The sequence below is a fragment of the Fonsecaea erecta genome (genome assembly GCF_001651985.1).
Source record: "Fonsecaea erecta strain CBS 125763 chromosome Unknown Scaff7, whole genome shotgun sequence".
NCBI classification, from domain to species: domain Eukaryota; kingdom Fungi; phylum Ascomycota; class Eurotiomycetes; order Chaetothyriales; family Herpotrichiellaceae; genus Fonsecaea; species Fonsecaea erecta.
Genome location: NW_017387250.1, coordinates 1,079,837 through 1,096,409, shown reverse-complemented (window position 1 = coordinate 1,096,409; position 16,573 = coordinate 1,079,837). Strand labels below are relative to the sequence as shown.

The following is a 16,573-nucleotide window of genomic DNA, read 5'->3' as shown; positions in this document are numbered from 1 at the left end:
GGAAGCAAATCTACAGGTGTACGGAGAAATGTTGGTCAGTCCCCAGGTCCACTGTCTCACCCTGACAGGACAAAGAATCAAGATCACGCCGTCTCCCATCTTGCATATACCCAGCGTCCAATCCCATTGCTTACCAGCCACTTCATTCTAGTTGCTGGTTCATGAAGGTCTTCATTAGGCAAAGATATTTCTTAATCAGGTCAATCCATATGCAGGGGAGGTTTAGACACACAAACACCTCAATCTGATCCGTATGAGTGGAAAGGAAGGGAGTAAATGGCAGGCGGTGAGGCATAGACGTGGCTCCATTGAAGAGGGCTGGAGCCATGGTTTTTTGCAAGATTCGGATTTTTTTGCTTTGGATTTTGCTTGCCCTTGTGTGGGGAAAGTTTTGGTAGGCTGTGATGTTGCATTCTTCGGTAGCGAATGAGAAGACATCACCAGTCGCCTCACATTGACGGGAAGACGTGGTTGGGTCGTCTAACGTCAGCTATCCGCTGGCAGGAAAACGCAATTGAAGAGTGAGGGAGACATTGACGGGGCGTATCCTCGTGGGAGCCTCATTATGGAAAATTCTTCTCACGTATATGGTGCAGATGTGCAGGATAGGTCAAGAAAGTATTGAATCGAAGTTGAAGAGTTGAGCAGTTGACAAATATGACGTATCGCCGCACTCAGGAAAATCTGCATTGCCAAAGACATCGTTCCCAACGCTCCGGTTATCAGCCAGAACCTTTCACCGCAAGGTCCCTTTAGGTGTTTGAGAAATTAACACTTAACGTATCGGCATGCTCTCTACAATCAGTGCACTGTAAAGACCAGCACCATTGAAACTCGACGCCCGCCGTGAGAGCACAGCGGACGAGCCATGCCTACAGACACCTCAGCGCTCCTGACTCACGGGACCAATGCAGCTGCATCTCCTAAGAATACAGCAACCTCTGTTCTCGACCCCTCTAACTTTCCTCAGACCCTGTCCTCCGAAACCATCTACATCTCTCTTGTGTATGACCCTCTCGATATTCCAGCGTACTTGCGATTCACCCGCTCCCCAACGGCGGGCGCCAACGTTCTGTTTCTGGGCACCACCCGCAACAACTTCGACCATCGCCCGGTTTCCCGGCTCTCATATTCTGCCTACCCTTCCCTCGCTCTCAAGTCTCTCCGTGGCATTGCCGAGGACGTGCAGAAGAAGCATGGGCTTGAGAAGGTGGTCATAGTTCACCGACTAGGCGAAGTCAAAGTCGAAGAAGAGAGCATTGCCGTTAGCGTCAGCAGCGGGCACCGTGCAAGTGGCTGGAAAGGCGCCGAAGAGATCCTGGAGAGAGTCAAGGCTCGAGCAGAGATCTGGAAGAGAGAGTGGTTCGCGGACACTGGGGAAGTCGAAGAGGGCGTCTGGAGAGCAAACAGGGATACGGATGGACACGGAAATATTCTAAAGCCACAATAAGGCCGCGTCACTGCCCAAGATCATGCTGGCGGTACTCATTCCAGCCTTTCTCGTTGTGACTTCGAAAGCGATGTCATGTTCAGGATGACTTCATCGGTCATGCTGAATGGAGGTGCCCCATATTCATACAGCACCTGTGGCGTTCTTCCACAGGACCGTCCCATCCCTGACGATGAGGCTCGATCTCATGCTGGCGTCGCCGCGTATCGCTGACAAGACGAGTACTGGAGACATGTGGGCTTGCGGATTGAACGCCGCCACAGAAAGTTCTATAGCCCTCTTATGCCGCCGAGGCTCAACCTGTTTTCTTAGCGGGCCTGGGCTGGCATGAGGCTTGCGAGATGCATGGAGAGCATGTCGAAGAAGAGTCGAGCCAACTCAAAATACCGAGCGTTCACTCCATGTCTCAAACCCAGGTCATGCGAGCAGGCATCTTTTGCTTCAATAGCAGGAGCCTAATGCACATCTCCTGAGACCGGGTTTTGCGCTTATTGCGAATTGATAAAGTAAATGGCTGAAAAAAACTCAAGCATGACGAAGCTTTCTGCGTTTGAGCGGAGACTCAAATATCAGGTGGCTGGGAGCTGCGATAAGACATCCTGGGGGATTGCGGGGGGTTTTGGTGGCGGAACCGTGGGAAGAGCTCCTCAAGCCATCCAGCTATGGAAAAACGACTTACAATGTGGTCCTACGCCAGCCAGAAGCCACTGCGAATATCTCCAAGCCTTGGAGATTCGCGAATCGCCATGTGATCGTGGAAACACTTCCTTCGTCAATGGTGGACCTCATCCACTATGGGTACTCAAGTTGGAGGGGTTCCGAACATTGCAGAGCTTTGTCAACAGCCCAATGTCTGCATACCTACGAAGTCATTATTGATTTCAATTCTTTTATTCTCCCTCTGCGTCGAGGTCTTGAAATTCCGCATCAAAAGTCAAACTTTGATGGAAGGCTGGGGAAGTATGATCGAGTCAATGGTTGCACTCAACAAAGCCAAAAAAGCACAGATTGATCTTCAATGCGGACTCGCTGCGCCCTTAACCACCCTTGGATAGTAATGCTCGTGTCGATGTGAACAGTGGGACATCGACCAAGAGGTCACATGAACTCTCGAGAGAAACAGTCTTGCGGACTGCTAGAGCTGAGAACCCCTCTGATAACGGCAAGTCGGCACAAGATAGCATTACCAACAGCCACAGCGATTGTGAGGGTACGTGAAAATGTCAGTCTCTAATATCTCGTACAGTTTTCAAGTCATGGTGTTTCCCTAACGTACCCGTGTTCCGCGCAAGATACTTTGCCGGGTCCTCGATCTCGATTGCTCGCAGCACAGGTTGGAGGAAGCCAGAAGCCAAAAGTGGTCAGGTTCATCCCGGTCTGGCAGCGGACAAGCCTTGCTAGGGCTCGGAGTGCCAAGCTCAAAAGTGAGAGGTTGGACTTCCAGATTCCAAGAATACGCGATCTACCTACCCTGCAAGCAATGACGAATGAAACAACCCAGAAGACGGCTGAAGGGTTTCGCGCTGTCCATGCCCTACGAATCACCAGATGGCACGCTCGGGCTTATATGCATACCCTAGCTTGCAGAGCTGGCTCATCTGTCCGGGGATTTCAGGGGCCTTAGGCATTAACGGCAGAAGCTTGCCTATCGGGACCGTCCTGTCAAATCAACGGTTTATGCGGCTCACCAGACTCCGACGGTGGCCCAAGAACTGGTGCAGAAGACAGAGACTTGGACGGCTGCGAGTACATCTTTATCCAAGGATGCCTGAGTAACACCGGGGGTGTACCCGATCTGCTCCGGCATCCTGTTTGAGTCTGGTCTATGTCTTTTTATAGGCATGATCGGACTAGACGGATTCAGCCGCCTGCGCTTCTACGCGGCATCCCTTCACCAAGAGCCCCGGCATTCCTTGTCTTGGTCAACGGTCGATGCCTTCAGACGGCCGTTGTGGTGGACGGTCCCCGACACCGTCGCGCCGACAACAGTTCGCCTGGTCATTACATGTCTATGTCAAGTTCAGCGGTCCCGTCATCGGTGAAAGAAGACCGTGAGCAGTTGTGACGACCACTGCTTACCTGGCATTGCGGGGAGCTTCTATTATAAGGAAATCTACGAGTAAGGGGCTCATGAGCCGCACACTCCTGTTCCAGCCTTAAACATCCACCGAGGTCGACTTCTCCGCCCACCCGGGCCGACAAAAGGGGTTCCCACGTTTTTTTTCGCCAGGTGGTGTCACCCTTGAAAGCCACCAGGACATCCATGGCGCTCTGCCCCGACATGCGAGTGCTCCGAACACTGAAGGGACACGCTACTTGTTGGGCCTTCTGGCCAAGTTTTCGGCGATATGATAATGGGTGCATTGAAACTCGGACATGACCGAAGCTTGAGCTGGTCATGGACATGGAATGGTTCGCTCTACCTTCACGGTAGCACGAGACACGGTCCCGGAACACGAGGCACGCGAAGGCACAAATCAACCCAATGAAGAATACACCGAGGAGACCCAATCCATTTTGGGTGAAGTCACCAGCACATGCTGACGAATCTTTGCATTGGTCTTGTACAAGTGGAGAGAACGGGGATTTTCCATCGCTCGAGGCCATCTGCCGTGCGAAGCAATGGTTCTGATAGACCGATAACGGGCGATAATAATGTCGTGAGAAAGAAGCGAGGGAGTCCTCGGTACTGGTAGGGCTGCTACTCGTACAGTAGGGTGGATGTCCAGCAGGCACGTTGGGTGGGTTGAACTACGAGGCCCGTTTCGGGGCGAGGGACTTAGAGCGTAGGATCTGACACCAATATACCATCTGGTGAGCACAAACCGAAGTGAGTGTGAGCCACATGGGAATAATCTGATCCAGAACGGGGACAAGACGAAACGGCGTGGTGGTAATTCGTTCTCGAAGCTTCAGCTATGAGATGTTTTCACCCCAGAGGTGGAAATGGCTACCCAACCACGGCCACAATAGCACCTCGCAGTCCCAAAGGAGCTGGAATCGGTGGGTGCGTGGTTGCGTAGGAGGAACGCCAAGGTGTCGCTGAGAGATTACAAGCGAAGGAGGAGATTAGTGGCGAATCTGGGTCCGCTGCTGAACACGGTCAATAACGCAGGTAGGTGTGCTCGCTCCCTCAGATCCCCTTGATATCGCTGGAGGAGGCACGAAGAACTCGGTGGCGCGAGAGAAAGAACGGTTAACGGTCTACGGACTCGTATTTCTCCTCATCCTGGATCAACGATGATGAGGAAACCGTCACACCTTCTGCTACGGTGGTGTTTGGACAGATGTGGATTGAAAATATATGACGTTCCTCGACGTGGTTGACAACCAATACAACTTCGGCCTCTTCGGGCAATAGATTAAAGGGGCCAGCGGATTGGCTGGATCAGCCCACCACCATGCCAGGAACAGGCAGGCGACAGACACCAAGGCACAATGAGGCGCCACTAGCTCGGTGTGTCGGACAGCAAAGTCCGTGGAGAGGAGGCCAAAACAGGGGCAGATCCAGGACCATTGACCAGGGGGCAGGGCCAGGGACCAAGATTGCGGCGCAGGCCACCAGGCCACGGGATCCACTAGCACGATGCGCTACGGACTCAATTTTAGCAACAGTCCACGGCCACTGGAGCATTAGTACACTGGCGCATAGTTCACCCCGGCCATGGTCGGCTGGGGGCCAGCAGGGCCTGCAAATCGCAACATCTGGAGGCCTGAGGCCTCGAGCGGTGCCCGAGCTGTGCGCGCGGGGCCTGTTGCCTGCTAGCCCTTGGCGCTTTGATCCCCCCTGCTCCTCCAACAGATGCGCCTAACAATCTCCACCAAGGCTGTCGCTTGGGCTGCCTGCCCCTCCCCGCCTCTGCCCATTCCCTTTCAGCTGCTTTTCACGGGCTTGGTTTTGAATCGAACTGGGCTTCTTCGGGACGACTTGACAATGATCGAATCTCCATACTGGTATAATTTTTGCCTGTCGTTTCTGCAGTAAGATTTCAATTCACTTTCGCGCGTCTAGGCGGCTCCTTCCTCCCCCTTTATCATCTGCTAGCCAGAGGACGTGGATGATGGCGTGCGATCAAGCCCCCGTTGTGCCATTGCCGTGGCCTCTCATATTTTGGTATGCGTACGGTAAAACACACTACGGGTAGCAAAAGGCATTAGAGTTACGGCTGCAATGAACTCGTACTCGTTTCGCATAATATGTAGCCGTCATAGAAAAGGGAATCCATGCAACTCACCCCAAGCAGCATACTCCAAACTTTTGGTCATGTCCCCAGCATAGAGACCCTGGTACTTGTTATTGCGGCAGGCTTGCATACTGCTCCATATTCGTAGGTGGTATTCGTAGGCCAGGACCACATGCCGTGCCATCTGTAACAGAAACACAATGATGTTTGCCTTGTGTGATGGCGCAAAACTCACGCTGGTGACGCCGGTATGATTATTGATTATTCGGAGTCATTTTCAGGGTCAATCATCACTACTTGCAGCTTGCCACCTCCCCCAGATAGCTACGGGCAGAGAGAAAGCCAATCGCAGTCCAGATAGGCTTCCAATCTCGCAATCTCGCTGGGTCGTCTCCGTCCGTATTCCTGTTTCCCTTCCCAGCCAGATCAACGGCCGCAGCCATCGTCCGACCAGCGAAGGCAAGTCTTACAGTATCCGTCCGGAGAATCATCATCATCATCATCATCATCAACGACAACATACGAGAACGGCACACATCCCACAGCACAGCTCCCTCCGATGGCCCTCTTGTCTCGCAAGGTCCATGATCCGAGCGCCGACTGACAAGTGGAATAAGGGCGGCAAGGCGGTGGTATTATTGGAGCGACAAAGCCTCTTTTCAGGCTGGGGTTGGGGCCTGAAGGGGAACCAAGGCTGTCTGGATGTTGCTGGCTGGGCATCCCAAATCCCTCGCCAATTCCCAGGTGCCGTCCCCATCCAGCCCTCTATTCCCGGAAGGTACTAAGTCGCGACTATCCCAGGAACCCAGGTCATCCAAGGCCCGCCGCCGTATAGCACCAGCCTAGAAAGAGCCCTCTTTGCGCCTAGTGTCCCCTAGCTAGTCCACAGCCCACAGGCCTACTTACCAGGCCGTCCTGCACCGCAGCCCGCTTTTCTTGTCTCTCCTGCTCAGTTTCGCAACACCCAAGTTCACCCTCGTTTTTTCAGTCTCTTCTCCCCCCCCTCTCCCACCCTCCACCCCAAAATTCTCTAGAACCCTTTATTCCTCCCATCCCTCGTCATCTCGCCCGACAGGCCCAGCGGATCTTATTCTTGTCCGTGGTTTCCTCCCCTTCTTACCGACCTCCTACTTCACCACTCGCTTTTCACCACTCGTACACTCGCTCGCTCAGCCAGCTCACTCACTTTACTCCCTCGTCCTCCTCACTCTCTCTCTCTCCCCCTTACCTCCCTGTCCTCGACGCTTTGTCCACCGCTTCGAATTTGTTTGTTGTTTTGGTTGTAATAATTCCTGGACAAACCACCACGCTCGTTCAAAGTTCTACATATCCAACCCCCTTTCACACTGGCGGCTCCAAATTCGTGGGACAGCTGGGAAGTCGCCAGTGGCTACGACTCCCAATCGCGTCCCGGCTCAGCTCTAGCCCATCATCAACAACAGCAGCAACAATCACTCCCTCGACACACTGTCGCTTTCCCACCCACCCCTGAGGACACCAGAAATCCGACCACCGCTGTGGCAGCCGACGACATGGAGGAAGATGGCACCAACAACCAGCTCCTACGACCCCTATCACAACCTGCGTTGAACTCCCGATTTCCTTCGCTACGACGTTTAAACTCTACCGAGCCCTACAGGCACCGCTCTCTACCTGCTGAGCCCTCACCTGGCTCCGACCGGGCCAGCAGTGAGATTACCTTCGCTGTCCTTTACGACGACGGCCCAGACTACCATGTCGGCCGCTATGATGATCAAGGATCAATGCGATCCGCCCAGAACAGAGATTCCCTGGCTTCCTATGCCCCATCCTTCCGGACCCGAGACTCGAGGGTCGTGAGTGACGAACACTACCTTAACCGCGACCAGGACTTTGTAGCAAACCAAAGGCTTCTGGCTGAGGGCTACCTGAATAACAACGATTCGCTTTATGACCAATCGGTTCCACGATACCCGACGCAATCGGAGGAGACCCTGGCTATGAACACACTTCACAACTCCTATCCGCGAGACGAAAAGAGACCTCTCTCCCAGCAAATGACCCCCCCGATGGACCGAGAACACAGTAAACACTCCCACGAGTCATGGTGCACGTGCGATGAAGATCATGGCCATGGCCATGGCATGATGGACCGGAAAGACCCTGCCAAGTTCGATCTCGAGGCCCAGAATGGCCCTGCTACTCCCACTCCTTTCTTGCCCAAGGAGAAACCGGGCGGTGGTCCTGGACCCCGTGGCCCTGGTGGTCCGGGAGGTCCGGGAGGTCCTCCAAACGACGACCCCTTCTTGGTAAGTTGTGACGTGCTTTCAACAGCAAAGAAGACGACCGCTAATATCTGTTACTGCAGGTCAAATTCAATGGACCTGATGACCAGCTGAACCCGAAGAACTGGCCTTCGAACAAGAAGTGGGCCATCACATTACTTACCGCATCCTTTACATTCCTCTCACCCCTAGCTTCGTCCATGGTTGCCCCTGCTCTCGGCCAGATTTCTCAAAAATTTCACATCACCAACCAGATCGAATCCCAGATCGTCCTGTCCATTTTCGTCTTAGCATACGCGGTCGGTCCTATGATCCTTGGTCCTCTCTCTGAGCTGTACGGGCGTGTCATTATCCTTCAATCCTCCAACGTCGTCTTCCTAGCGTTTAACACCGCCTGTGGCTTTGCTCAAACCAAGGAGCAGCTGATGGCCTTCAGATTCCTGTCCGGTCTCGGTGGATCTGCACCCCTTGCTATTGGTGGTGGTGTCCTGGGTGACTTGTTCAAACCCGAAGAGCGTGGCAAGGCTATGGGTATCTATGCTATGGGACCTCTCCTGGGCCCTGCTGTTGGTCCTATTGTGGGTGCCTGGGTGGCCGAAAAGTCAGACTGGAGGTGGATGTTCTACGCCACTTCGATTGTCAACTGCTTCATTCTCGTCGCCGGCTTCTGGAAACTCAGTGAAACCTACACCCCTTATATTCTGCACAAGAAGGCCAAGATGATCCGCCAACAGACCGGCGACAAACGGTGGCACGCCGAGGGCGAGGGTGAGGTTGACCAGCCAGTCTGGAAGAAGATCGTCAAGACAATGGCTCGATCATTCGGCATGCTCTTCAGCCAACCGATTGTGCAGGTGCTGGCCTTGTACATGGCCTTCTCCTACGGTATCCTCTACCTCGCGCTGTCCACCTTTCCGGACCTGTACGGCAATATCTATCACGAAAGCGTGGGTATTGCTGGCCTGAACTACATCTCCCTAGGCTTGGGTTTCTTCATCGGGGCACCGCTCTGTGGCAAGTCTGGTGACAAAATCTACCGCAAGCTCAAGGCAAGAGATCCGCGGGGACAGGGCAAACCGGAATATCGCATGCCGGTTGTCATTCCCTTCTCCTTCTTTGTGCCTGTTGGTCTCTTGGTCTACGGATGGTCCGCGCAGGCCAAGACGCACTGGATCGTGCCCAACATCGGCTCGTTCCTCTTCGGTATCGGTACCATTGCCGCCTTCCAATGTGTCACTACCTATCTCGTCGACACCTACGCAAGGTTTGCCGCCTCCGCTGTGGCTGCTGTCACGATTCTACGATCGCTTGCCGGTTTCGGCTTCCCTCTGTTTGCGCCTGCGATGTACAGAGCTCTACATTTTGGTTGGGGTAACACAGTGCTTGCCCTGGCCGCCATCGGTATTGGCATTCCCGTTCCGATCATCCTGTGGCTCTTCGGTGAGAAGCTGAGGAAGAGAAGCAGCCTCGCCATGAAAGGACCTCCCCCGGGTAAAGGCGGCCCTGGCGGTCCCGGAGGGAAGGGTCCGGGTGGTCCGGGTGGTCCAGGTGGTCCTGGCGGTCCCGGGGGTCCTGGCGCCAAAGGCCCTGGAGGACCAGGTGGTCCAGGTGGACCGGGCGTCAAGGGTCCAGGTGGTCCAGGTGGCCCTGGGGGACCTGGGAAGCCTCCAGGGTACACGCAATGAAACGACAGAAGCATGTTGCCCAAAACATAATTTCTAATCATCAACTAACCCTCGACCATCTTTGTATCTATGCCATCTATCCGAGGGAGTTTTTTTACTATGTCGTCATGGAATGAGCGGGAATGGCGTTTTGTGGACATGAAAGGGAGAACTATGTGACGCGCAAGAGCGCCAGCAGTGGGGGATATACATATACATTCACATGTTAACCTTATCGCATCTTGGACTTGATCTCATGGTGCCCTGTGTTTTGAAAAAGTGGTTTGCTTTGTCAGTTTTTGGAGGGTATTGACTTGAACGGATAGCATGTCGAGGATGAAAGATGAGCGCAGGATTGGAAAACTCCTATTGTTTCCCCTCTACTAGTAGTTTGACATCAGGCTGAAAAGAAAGCGTACATCGTTAAGACTTCCGATGCATACTGTAGATTTCCTTGTGTTCTGTAACTACCAGACGGACTTTTGACCAACAATATCCACGACTATATGGCCGGAGTACCGAATACATACGGATGGATGGTAGTCGACTAGCAAATCCAACTACCTTGCATGACAGCCAGGTCTGAGCCACCACGTAAGGCAATCTTGAAAGTCAATCTTGTTCACTTCGTTGGTATACAATAGATCAAGCCCGCAAAAGAGCCAGGCAAGAAGGCAGGCAGACAGGCGTGCACGTCCCTAGAATAGAAGGATTCGGGTTTACGGAGGTACAGAGAGGGATGGGAGGGTAGGCAGGCACACGCCGGAGAGGGCGACACCAACCGCTCCGCTAGCTGTTATGTATTTGTGTCCGACCATCCAAGACGAGTACCTTTGGGGGTATAATTCTCCATCATGTGTGATGACACTGATAGAAACAACCCCCCATTCCATATGGGGTATAGGACTACGCTACCTCGTACTCGTAACGGGTGGCATCACGGCGGGTGCGTATCTTGACAAGGATCAGGCAGGTATGTGCATACATACATAGGTATCGAGTGAATGAGCGAGTATCCAAGTACATGCTCGGCAAGGCAGGGTAGGTGGGGAGAAGAGGGGGCGGGCTGTGTGCCTTGCTTTCTTGCTTCCTTTCTTGTTAGCGAGATGGCTAGCTGACAAGGAAAGAAGGCAGTACGAAAACTAGGAAACTGCCGTGCCGTGCCACCGAATGGCCCCCGCCAGGGAGAGAGAGTGTACACAGAGTATCCAGCAGTAGATGGAGGAGGAGAAGGACGGGAGGGGAACAGACCAGGAAGAGCATACGGGGGCCCCCTGTTGGGGTCGGAAGGCGAAGTAACTGGAGGTGGGAGGCACGGCTTATTACTGCGACTACTACTGCTACGATGGCGGCATTGCGGGCAGGGCCATGCTGTATCTGTGGACTGTATGTATTGTAGGTATCGATAGTTCTTGTTGACGGATGGATGGATGGGTGGATGGTTTGTTTGTTTGTTTGTTTGTTTGTTTGTGGCTGGCAGAGTGTTTTTAGCTCTATTATATACATACACTAGGTAGTTATATACTCGGTATATATCCTATGTATGTGCTCTCTAGTATGTACATTACATTACATACAGAGTTGTGCATCCGAACTCTCCACCCTCCCATGCCAAACGTGGCCCATTGTGTCCGATAGCAAACCATGCAAAGATGCAAATAAATCAATAAATGTATTGTATTGTAGTTGTATTGCAATTTACACCTCTTCCTCCGCCGCACACCACATGTTCGCATGTTTCTGTTTGATTTGATTACATTGTTGACAGCGACGATCATCTGTCTGCTTGAAGGACCTGGAAATCAGTTTAGTTCCTCGCCCGTTCCGGGAGGGGGAAATCATTCCTCCCTTCCCTTCCCTCCTCGATATTAATATTCGATTCATGAAACAGACATTGTTAACGGACCGTTGGATCGTCGTTCGCTTCTCAACTACTGCGACTACAATTTCGTTTCATTTCATGTCCACTTCTCCCCCAGAGGCTAGCTACTGCACGCACCCACACGCAAGCTCATATACCGAGTCCATACATGCACACAGGCGCACATCAGTTGTGGATATGTATGTATGTATGTAGGGACGTAACTACGTAAACCACCTGCCAAACTCTGGAGTAATATTAATTACTACTACAAAAGAACGTGTGTGCCGCTGTGGGCAAACATGTTCCTACTTAATTTCCCCCGTTCCGTTTGTGGTGCTGTGTTCTTTGAAACGCGCCGTGTTTGGATCGTCGGTGGCGATCCCATCCACTTAGCAGCAGCAGTGGCTGTCTGCCCCAACACCAACCCCTACCCCAACGTGGAATTCAACGTACGGGTAAGTCAAAAACAAAATTTCCTGGGAGAAAAAGGAGTGAGACACGTGTCCCGGCAAGGGATGAACTGTTGGATCGGCCTTTCCATGCGCATGCATTGCGGATAGAACGGAGGAGGGGCGTCGTGGGTGGGCGTGTGTGGATTATGGAGTACACGAGGAGAAGGAAGAGGAAGAAGAGAGGAGAGAATACGGCTGGAGACACGTTTGTCAGTTCCTCATATGTACCTCAGTCAGTAGACCTTTCCACTTCATTGCTTGGTGCCCTACTTCCTCTCGTTCACTATCATTCCTATCTTCGAGTTCAAGGAGAAGAAGAACTCCGGGAAAAGGGGGAAATTATGTAGGACATGGAATCGAACAGGAAAAGGCCGCTTTAAATATAATATGGATATGTTCGTTCAATTCTTCTTCTCTTCTTCTTCTCTTTTGGTTCCCCATCTTCAGGTTCACAGGCAGCCATGGATAATCCATTTGATATCTGAATCTCGAACGTGTAACGACTTTTGCCTTGACGGAGACAAAGACCATTTGTCCCCCAAACTAAACAAGAAAACCACACCCAAGCCCAAGCAATCGATGGCGAGAGATGCTCCATCCAAAATCTCGCGAATGTCAAACAGCCACCCAAAACTCCAGGGCGTGATCTCGTTCAATCTTTGACCCTCCACCCGTGCAAACCCTTTCCATCGATCCCATATGGTTTCACAAGTCAAACGCCGATGCGAGCTGCATCCTAAATATTCATATACAGAAAACAAATCAATCTCCAGGTGTGGTGGATGTACACATGGGGACGTAAGAATCGTGTCAGCATCCCTCAGCTGGGTCCTGTGATCGACACAGACGGCACCGGGAGGTCTTTCATTTCTGTCGCGGCCCTGTTCCAGTCAGATGGTGAAGTGGTATTGACATCACTTGTCTTCATGGTCGCTCTTGATGAGTCATGGCCATTCAATGCTATGACGGCAGATGGTCTCGCCTTCGTGGTCGTCATTGAAAGCCGCTCTTCGTCAGCCGGCATTTGCTCATCTTCCTGCTCAGAGGTGCTCCGGTGAGTGACCTTGCGCACAGCACGCCCAACAAACCGCGTAATCACTCGACAAACCTGTACGATCGGATGAAAGATGACAGAAAGACCCTTCCAGATCGGACGGAGAACCAACGCTATGCCGTTGACCGTTCCGTTGAAGACGACGGCAAACCAAGGGTCAGGAAAACATCGAACCAAGACGCCCCAAAGCAAGCATGGCAGAGCGACCAGGAGTGAGATTGCCCACTGAGGACCGTCGAGGGAAGTAATGCTAAATGCAGCTCCGCCAACAAAGATAATCATGATCTGTCCTGCGACCATGATACAGTTGATGCCGATAAACCAGTAATTGCGAAGGATATTCTCAAAGATGTTGAACTTATTGTCCAAGCGACGGTTGTTGAGTTCATTGAAGATTTGCATCCAGACAAACGTGTTGAAGACGATCGTATTCAGTTCTTTACGCTGGCTTGGTTCGTAGCCCAAAATGGACATGCCAGCAAAGTAGAGAACGAAGGTGACGCTGAGTTGATAGATTGCTTGGCCAATGATCATTTTCCACATGTTGATGGTGATGAGAGCCTCCGATTTGGGCTGTGGCGGACGATCCAGTATCTTCTTGGTAGGCGGATCGGTTGCGAGCGCCAGAGCAGCGAGAGTGTCCATAATGAGGTTGACCCAGAGGAGCTGAACAGCAGTGAGAACGGAGTGGTTCGAGTCATTGGAGACAGCAGACACGAAAGTCAGGATCACGGCCGTGATATTGACGGTGATTTGAAACTGCAAGAACTTTTTCACCGCGTCGTTGACGGCTCGCCCCCACATGAGGGCAGTGATGGTCGAAGAGAAGTTGTCATCGAGCAGAATGATCGAAGAGGCCTCCTTGGCAACTTCCGTGCCGGCGATACCCATACTGAAGCCTACGTCAGCCATCTTCAGCGCGGGCCCATCGTTGGTACCATCTCCAGTCACTGCGACTGTCTCACCCAAATGCTTGAGTCGACTGACGAGGATGCGCTTATCTTCAGGCGATGAACGAGCCAGGACACGAAGACGAGGCAGAATCTTGTCCATTTCCTCATTTGAGAGCTGGCGGAATTTGGGACCCTCCATGACAATTCCATCTTCGTCCTGGCGGAGGATGCCACAGTCAACAGCGATCGCACGCGCAGTGGTGACGTTGTCTCCCGTAACCATACGAACCACCACACCCGAGCGTTGGCACTGTGCCACGGCTTCGACCACGCCCTCCCGAAGTGGATCATGGATACCAACGACGCCAATCCAGGTCATGTCATGGAAGATATCGTCGAAGTCGGCCATCTTGGTGTCTTCTTCAAGGATCCTCGCGCCAGCAGGTGGCCATTGTGGGAAGTCCTTGTACAGCATAGCAATGGTCCGAAGGGAGTGTTGTGCGTACTCATCAATGATTGCGGATATTGTTTCTTTTTCGTCGGCAGTCAGATCTGTAATTCCATACTTCTTTTCGTAGACACTGGAAATGGTCTTGACAGATTTGGCAAGCATCATCTCCGCAGCCCCCTTGACAAGAAGCCGATAGACGCCGTTGTATTTGATGACTATGCCCATACATTTGCGAGCCGAGTCGAATGGGATCAGTTGCTTGATCTTATAATTCGATCGTTCAGTAGCCAGGTTGTCAAGACCTAGATTCTCCTTGGCGAGGGTGAGCAAAGCGACCTCAGTCTTGGAACCAATGAAAGTAGGCATGCCCTTCTCTTCACCCTCGAAAGCCGTGCTGTTGAGAGTGATAGAGAGCCTGAGAAGGTCCCTGACATCGGCACTCAGATTGCTGAACATCGTGGTGAATGAGGTCGCGTCAGTTGTCTCCGCCGAGCGTGACGAGGCGAATTTCTCCTTCGTTCCGATTGTACCAGCAACCACAGTCATCTTATTTTGAGTCAAGGTGCCGGTCTTGTCCGAACAGATGGTTGTGGCGTTGCCCATTGTCTCGCAGGCACGTAGGACCCGCACGAGATTGTTCTCCTTCAGCATTCTGGTGGTGGCGAACGCCAAAGCCAGTGTCACTGCCAGGGGCAGTCCTTCTGGAACGGCCACAACGATGACTGTAATTGCGACGATCAGAATGTCCAGAAATTCCTGGGCTTTCACGGCCCCAGGTCGAGTATCCCCTGAAAGATGAGCAAGAAATTTGATCAAAAGGACGATGAAAAGGAGTCCTGCAGCCGTGGATCCAAGGCCTCCGATCCAATTTGCCAGTCTGCCCAATTTCACTTGCAGAGGCGTGGGCTCATTGTCGGTCTGCAGGCTCATCAAGATCTTTCCGTAAGAGCTGTTGACGCCGACGCTGGTGACGAGATAGGTGCCAACGCCCTCGAGAACTTTGGAGCCGCTGATGATGAAAGGATCAAGTTTGTTGGTCGCGGTGCCATCCTGAATGCGTCGCCACACTTCCTCGCCTGGGGTCTTTTTCATCTGATCCGATTCACCAGTTGCAGACGATTCGTCGCATTTGACTCCGTGTCCAGATATGAAGATCCCATCCGCTGGAACGGCATCGCCAGGCTCGAGGTGAAGGACGTCGCCGACCGTGATGTCGTGCACTGATATTTGGATGGATTTGCCTGATCGAATGACTTTGACTTCTCGATCATCTTTCTGTTTGTGGTGGTTAGAACAAATTGCTTAGATGTTGTTGGCCAGGTGATTGAACATACCCGTTTGTTAAGTTTGACGAACTGGCGTTCCTTCTGCCAGTCATTGGCAGCACCCACGACGACCACAATAAGGATTGCAACGCAAATGGCCACTCCTTCGACCCAGTCAACACCGGAGCCCCCAGCGACAGTCTCGTAGATCCCCAGGGCTAGAGAGATAACAGCGGCAATGGTGAGTAAAATGAGGATTTTGTCGTTGTAGGCTCGCCATATGAGCATAAGGATACTGTCTGGCTTTCGTTCAGGTAGTCGATTGTCTCGGTAGACGCGGAGTCGGTCTTCAAATTGGCTCCTGACTTCGCGCGGGCTCACACTCCCCTTTGGATTTGCCTTGGTTAAATTGACTCCTGAAAGTCCTTCTTTCGACGTTCCAACAGCGGTGGCTTCCTCGTAAGAGACTTGTCCATCGAGATGAGTTTCATCTACTGACAGTCCGGCCGAAATACTGGTTCGCAGACCTCTTTCGAGGCCTCTCAGTCCTCCTAGTGCTTTGTAGGCGGACAATGATTTTGGATTGAGCAGCTTGTTCAATTGACCTGGGGAGAAGGCAAAGGGATTATTTGGGACGCTGAAGTCCTTCTCATCTCCCTTGTCAGCTCGCAAGGCTTCTTCTGGGGTGTCAAACTCCAGGCTAGATTTAGAGTAGAATGTGGTACTCGAGGCCGCTGATATTCCTGAATTTGATCGGATACGCGTTGCCGTCTCGCCCGAGGCGACAGAGCCCGACCTGGAATTGAGAGTTGATCCATCGTATTGCCCTCTGCGTTCAGGAGAAGTGGGGGACAAGTACGAGCTGTCGTCTATGGCGGTCTGGGGAGGTGTGGACATGCTGGGTTCCCTCTGGTGACTCGGTGACATGACCCAAGTAGTCGATGATTCCGCCCGAGGCCTCCCTGGTGATTTCTGAGGCCAAAAGGTCAGACAATCTGAAACAGCACACAATCTCCGGTATTTATGAGGTCT

At 52.5% G+C, this 16,573-nt stretch overlaps 3 protein-coding genes across 3 annotated transcripts; 2 read left to right on the top strand and 1 right to left on the bottom strand.

Moving 5' to 3' along the window:
- Nucleotides 1–868: 868 nt before the first annotated feature.
- Nucleotides 869–1,450, top strand: AYL99_08252 (hypothetical protein; the record flags this gene model as incomplete). Its single annotated transcript, XM_018839760.1, has 1 exon — nt 869–1,450. The coding sequence occupies one exon, from the start codon at nt 869–871 to the stop codon at nt 1,448–1,450; it is 582 nt and encodes a 193-aa protein (XP_018690881.1).
- Nucleotides 1,451–7,166: 5,716 nt separating this feature from the next.
- AYL99_08251 (hypothetical protein) lies at nt 7,167–9,583 on the top strand (the record flags this gene model as incomplete). Its single annotated transcript, XM_018839759.1, has 2 exons — nt 7,167–7,922; nt 7,982–9,583. The coding sequence occupies 2 exons, from the start codon at nt 7,167–7,169 to the stop codon at nt 9,581–9,583; spliced, it is 2,358 nt and encodes a 785-aa protein (XP_018690880.1).
- Nucleotides 9,584–12,698: 3,115 nt separating this feature from the next.
- AYL99_08250 (calcium-translocating P-type ATPase, PMCA-type) lies at nt 12,699–16,438 on the bottom strand (the record flags this gene model as incomplete). Its single annotated transcript, XM_018839758.1, has 2 exons — nt 12,699–15,551; nt 15,611–16,438. 2 exons carry the CDS (start codon nt 16,436–16,438, stop codon nt 12,699–12,701), a joined length of 3,681 nt encoding a protein of 1,226 aa, XP_018690879.1.
- Between the last annotated feature and the right edge of the window lie 135 nt (nt 16,439–16,573).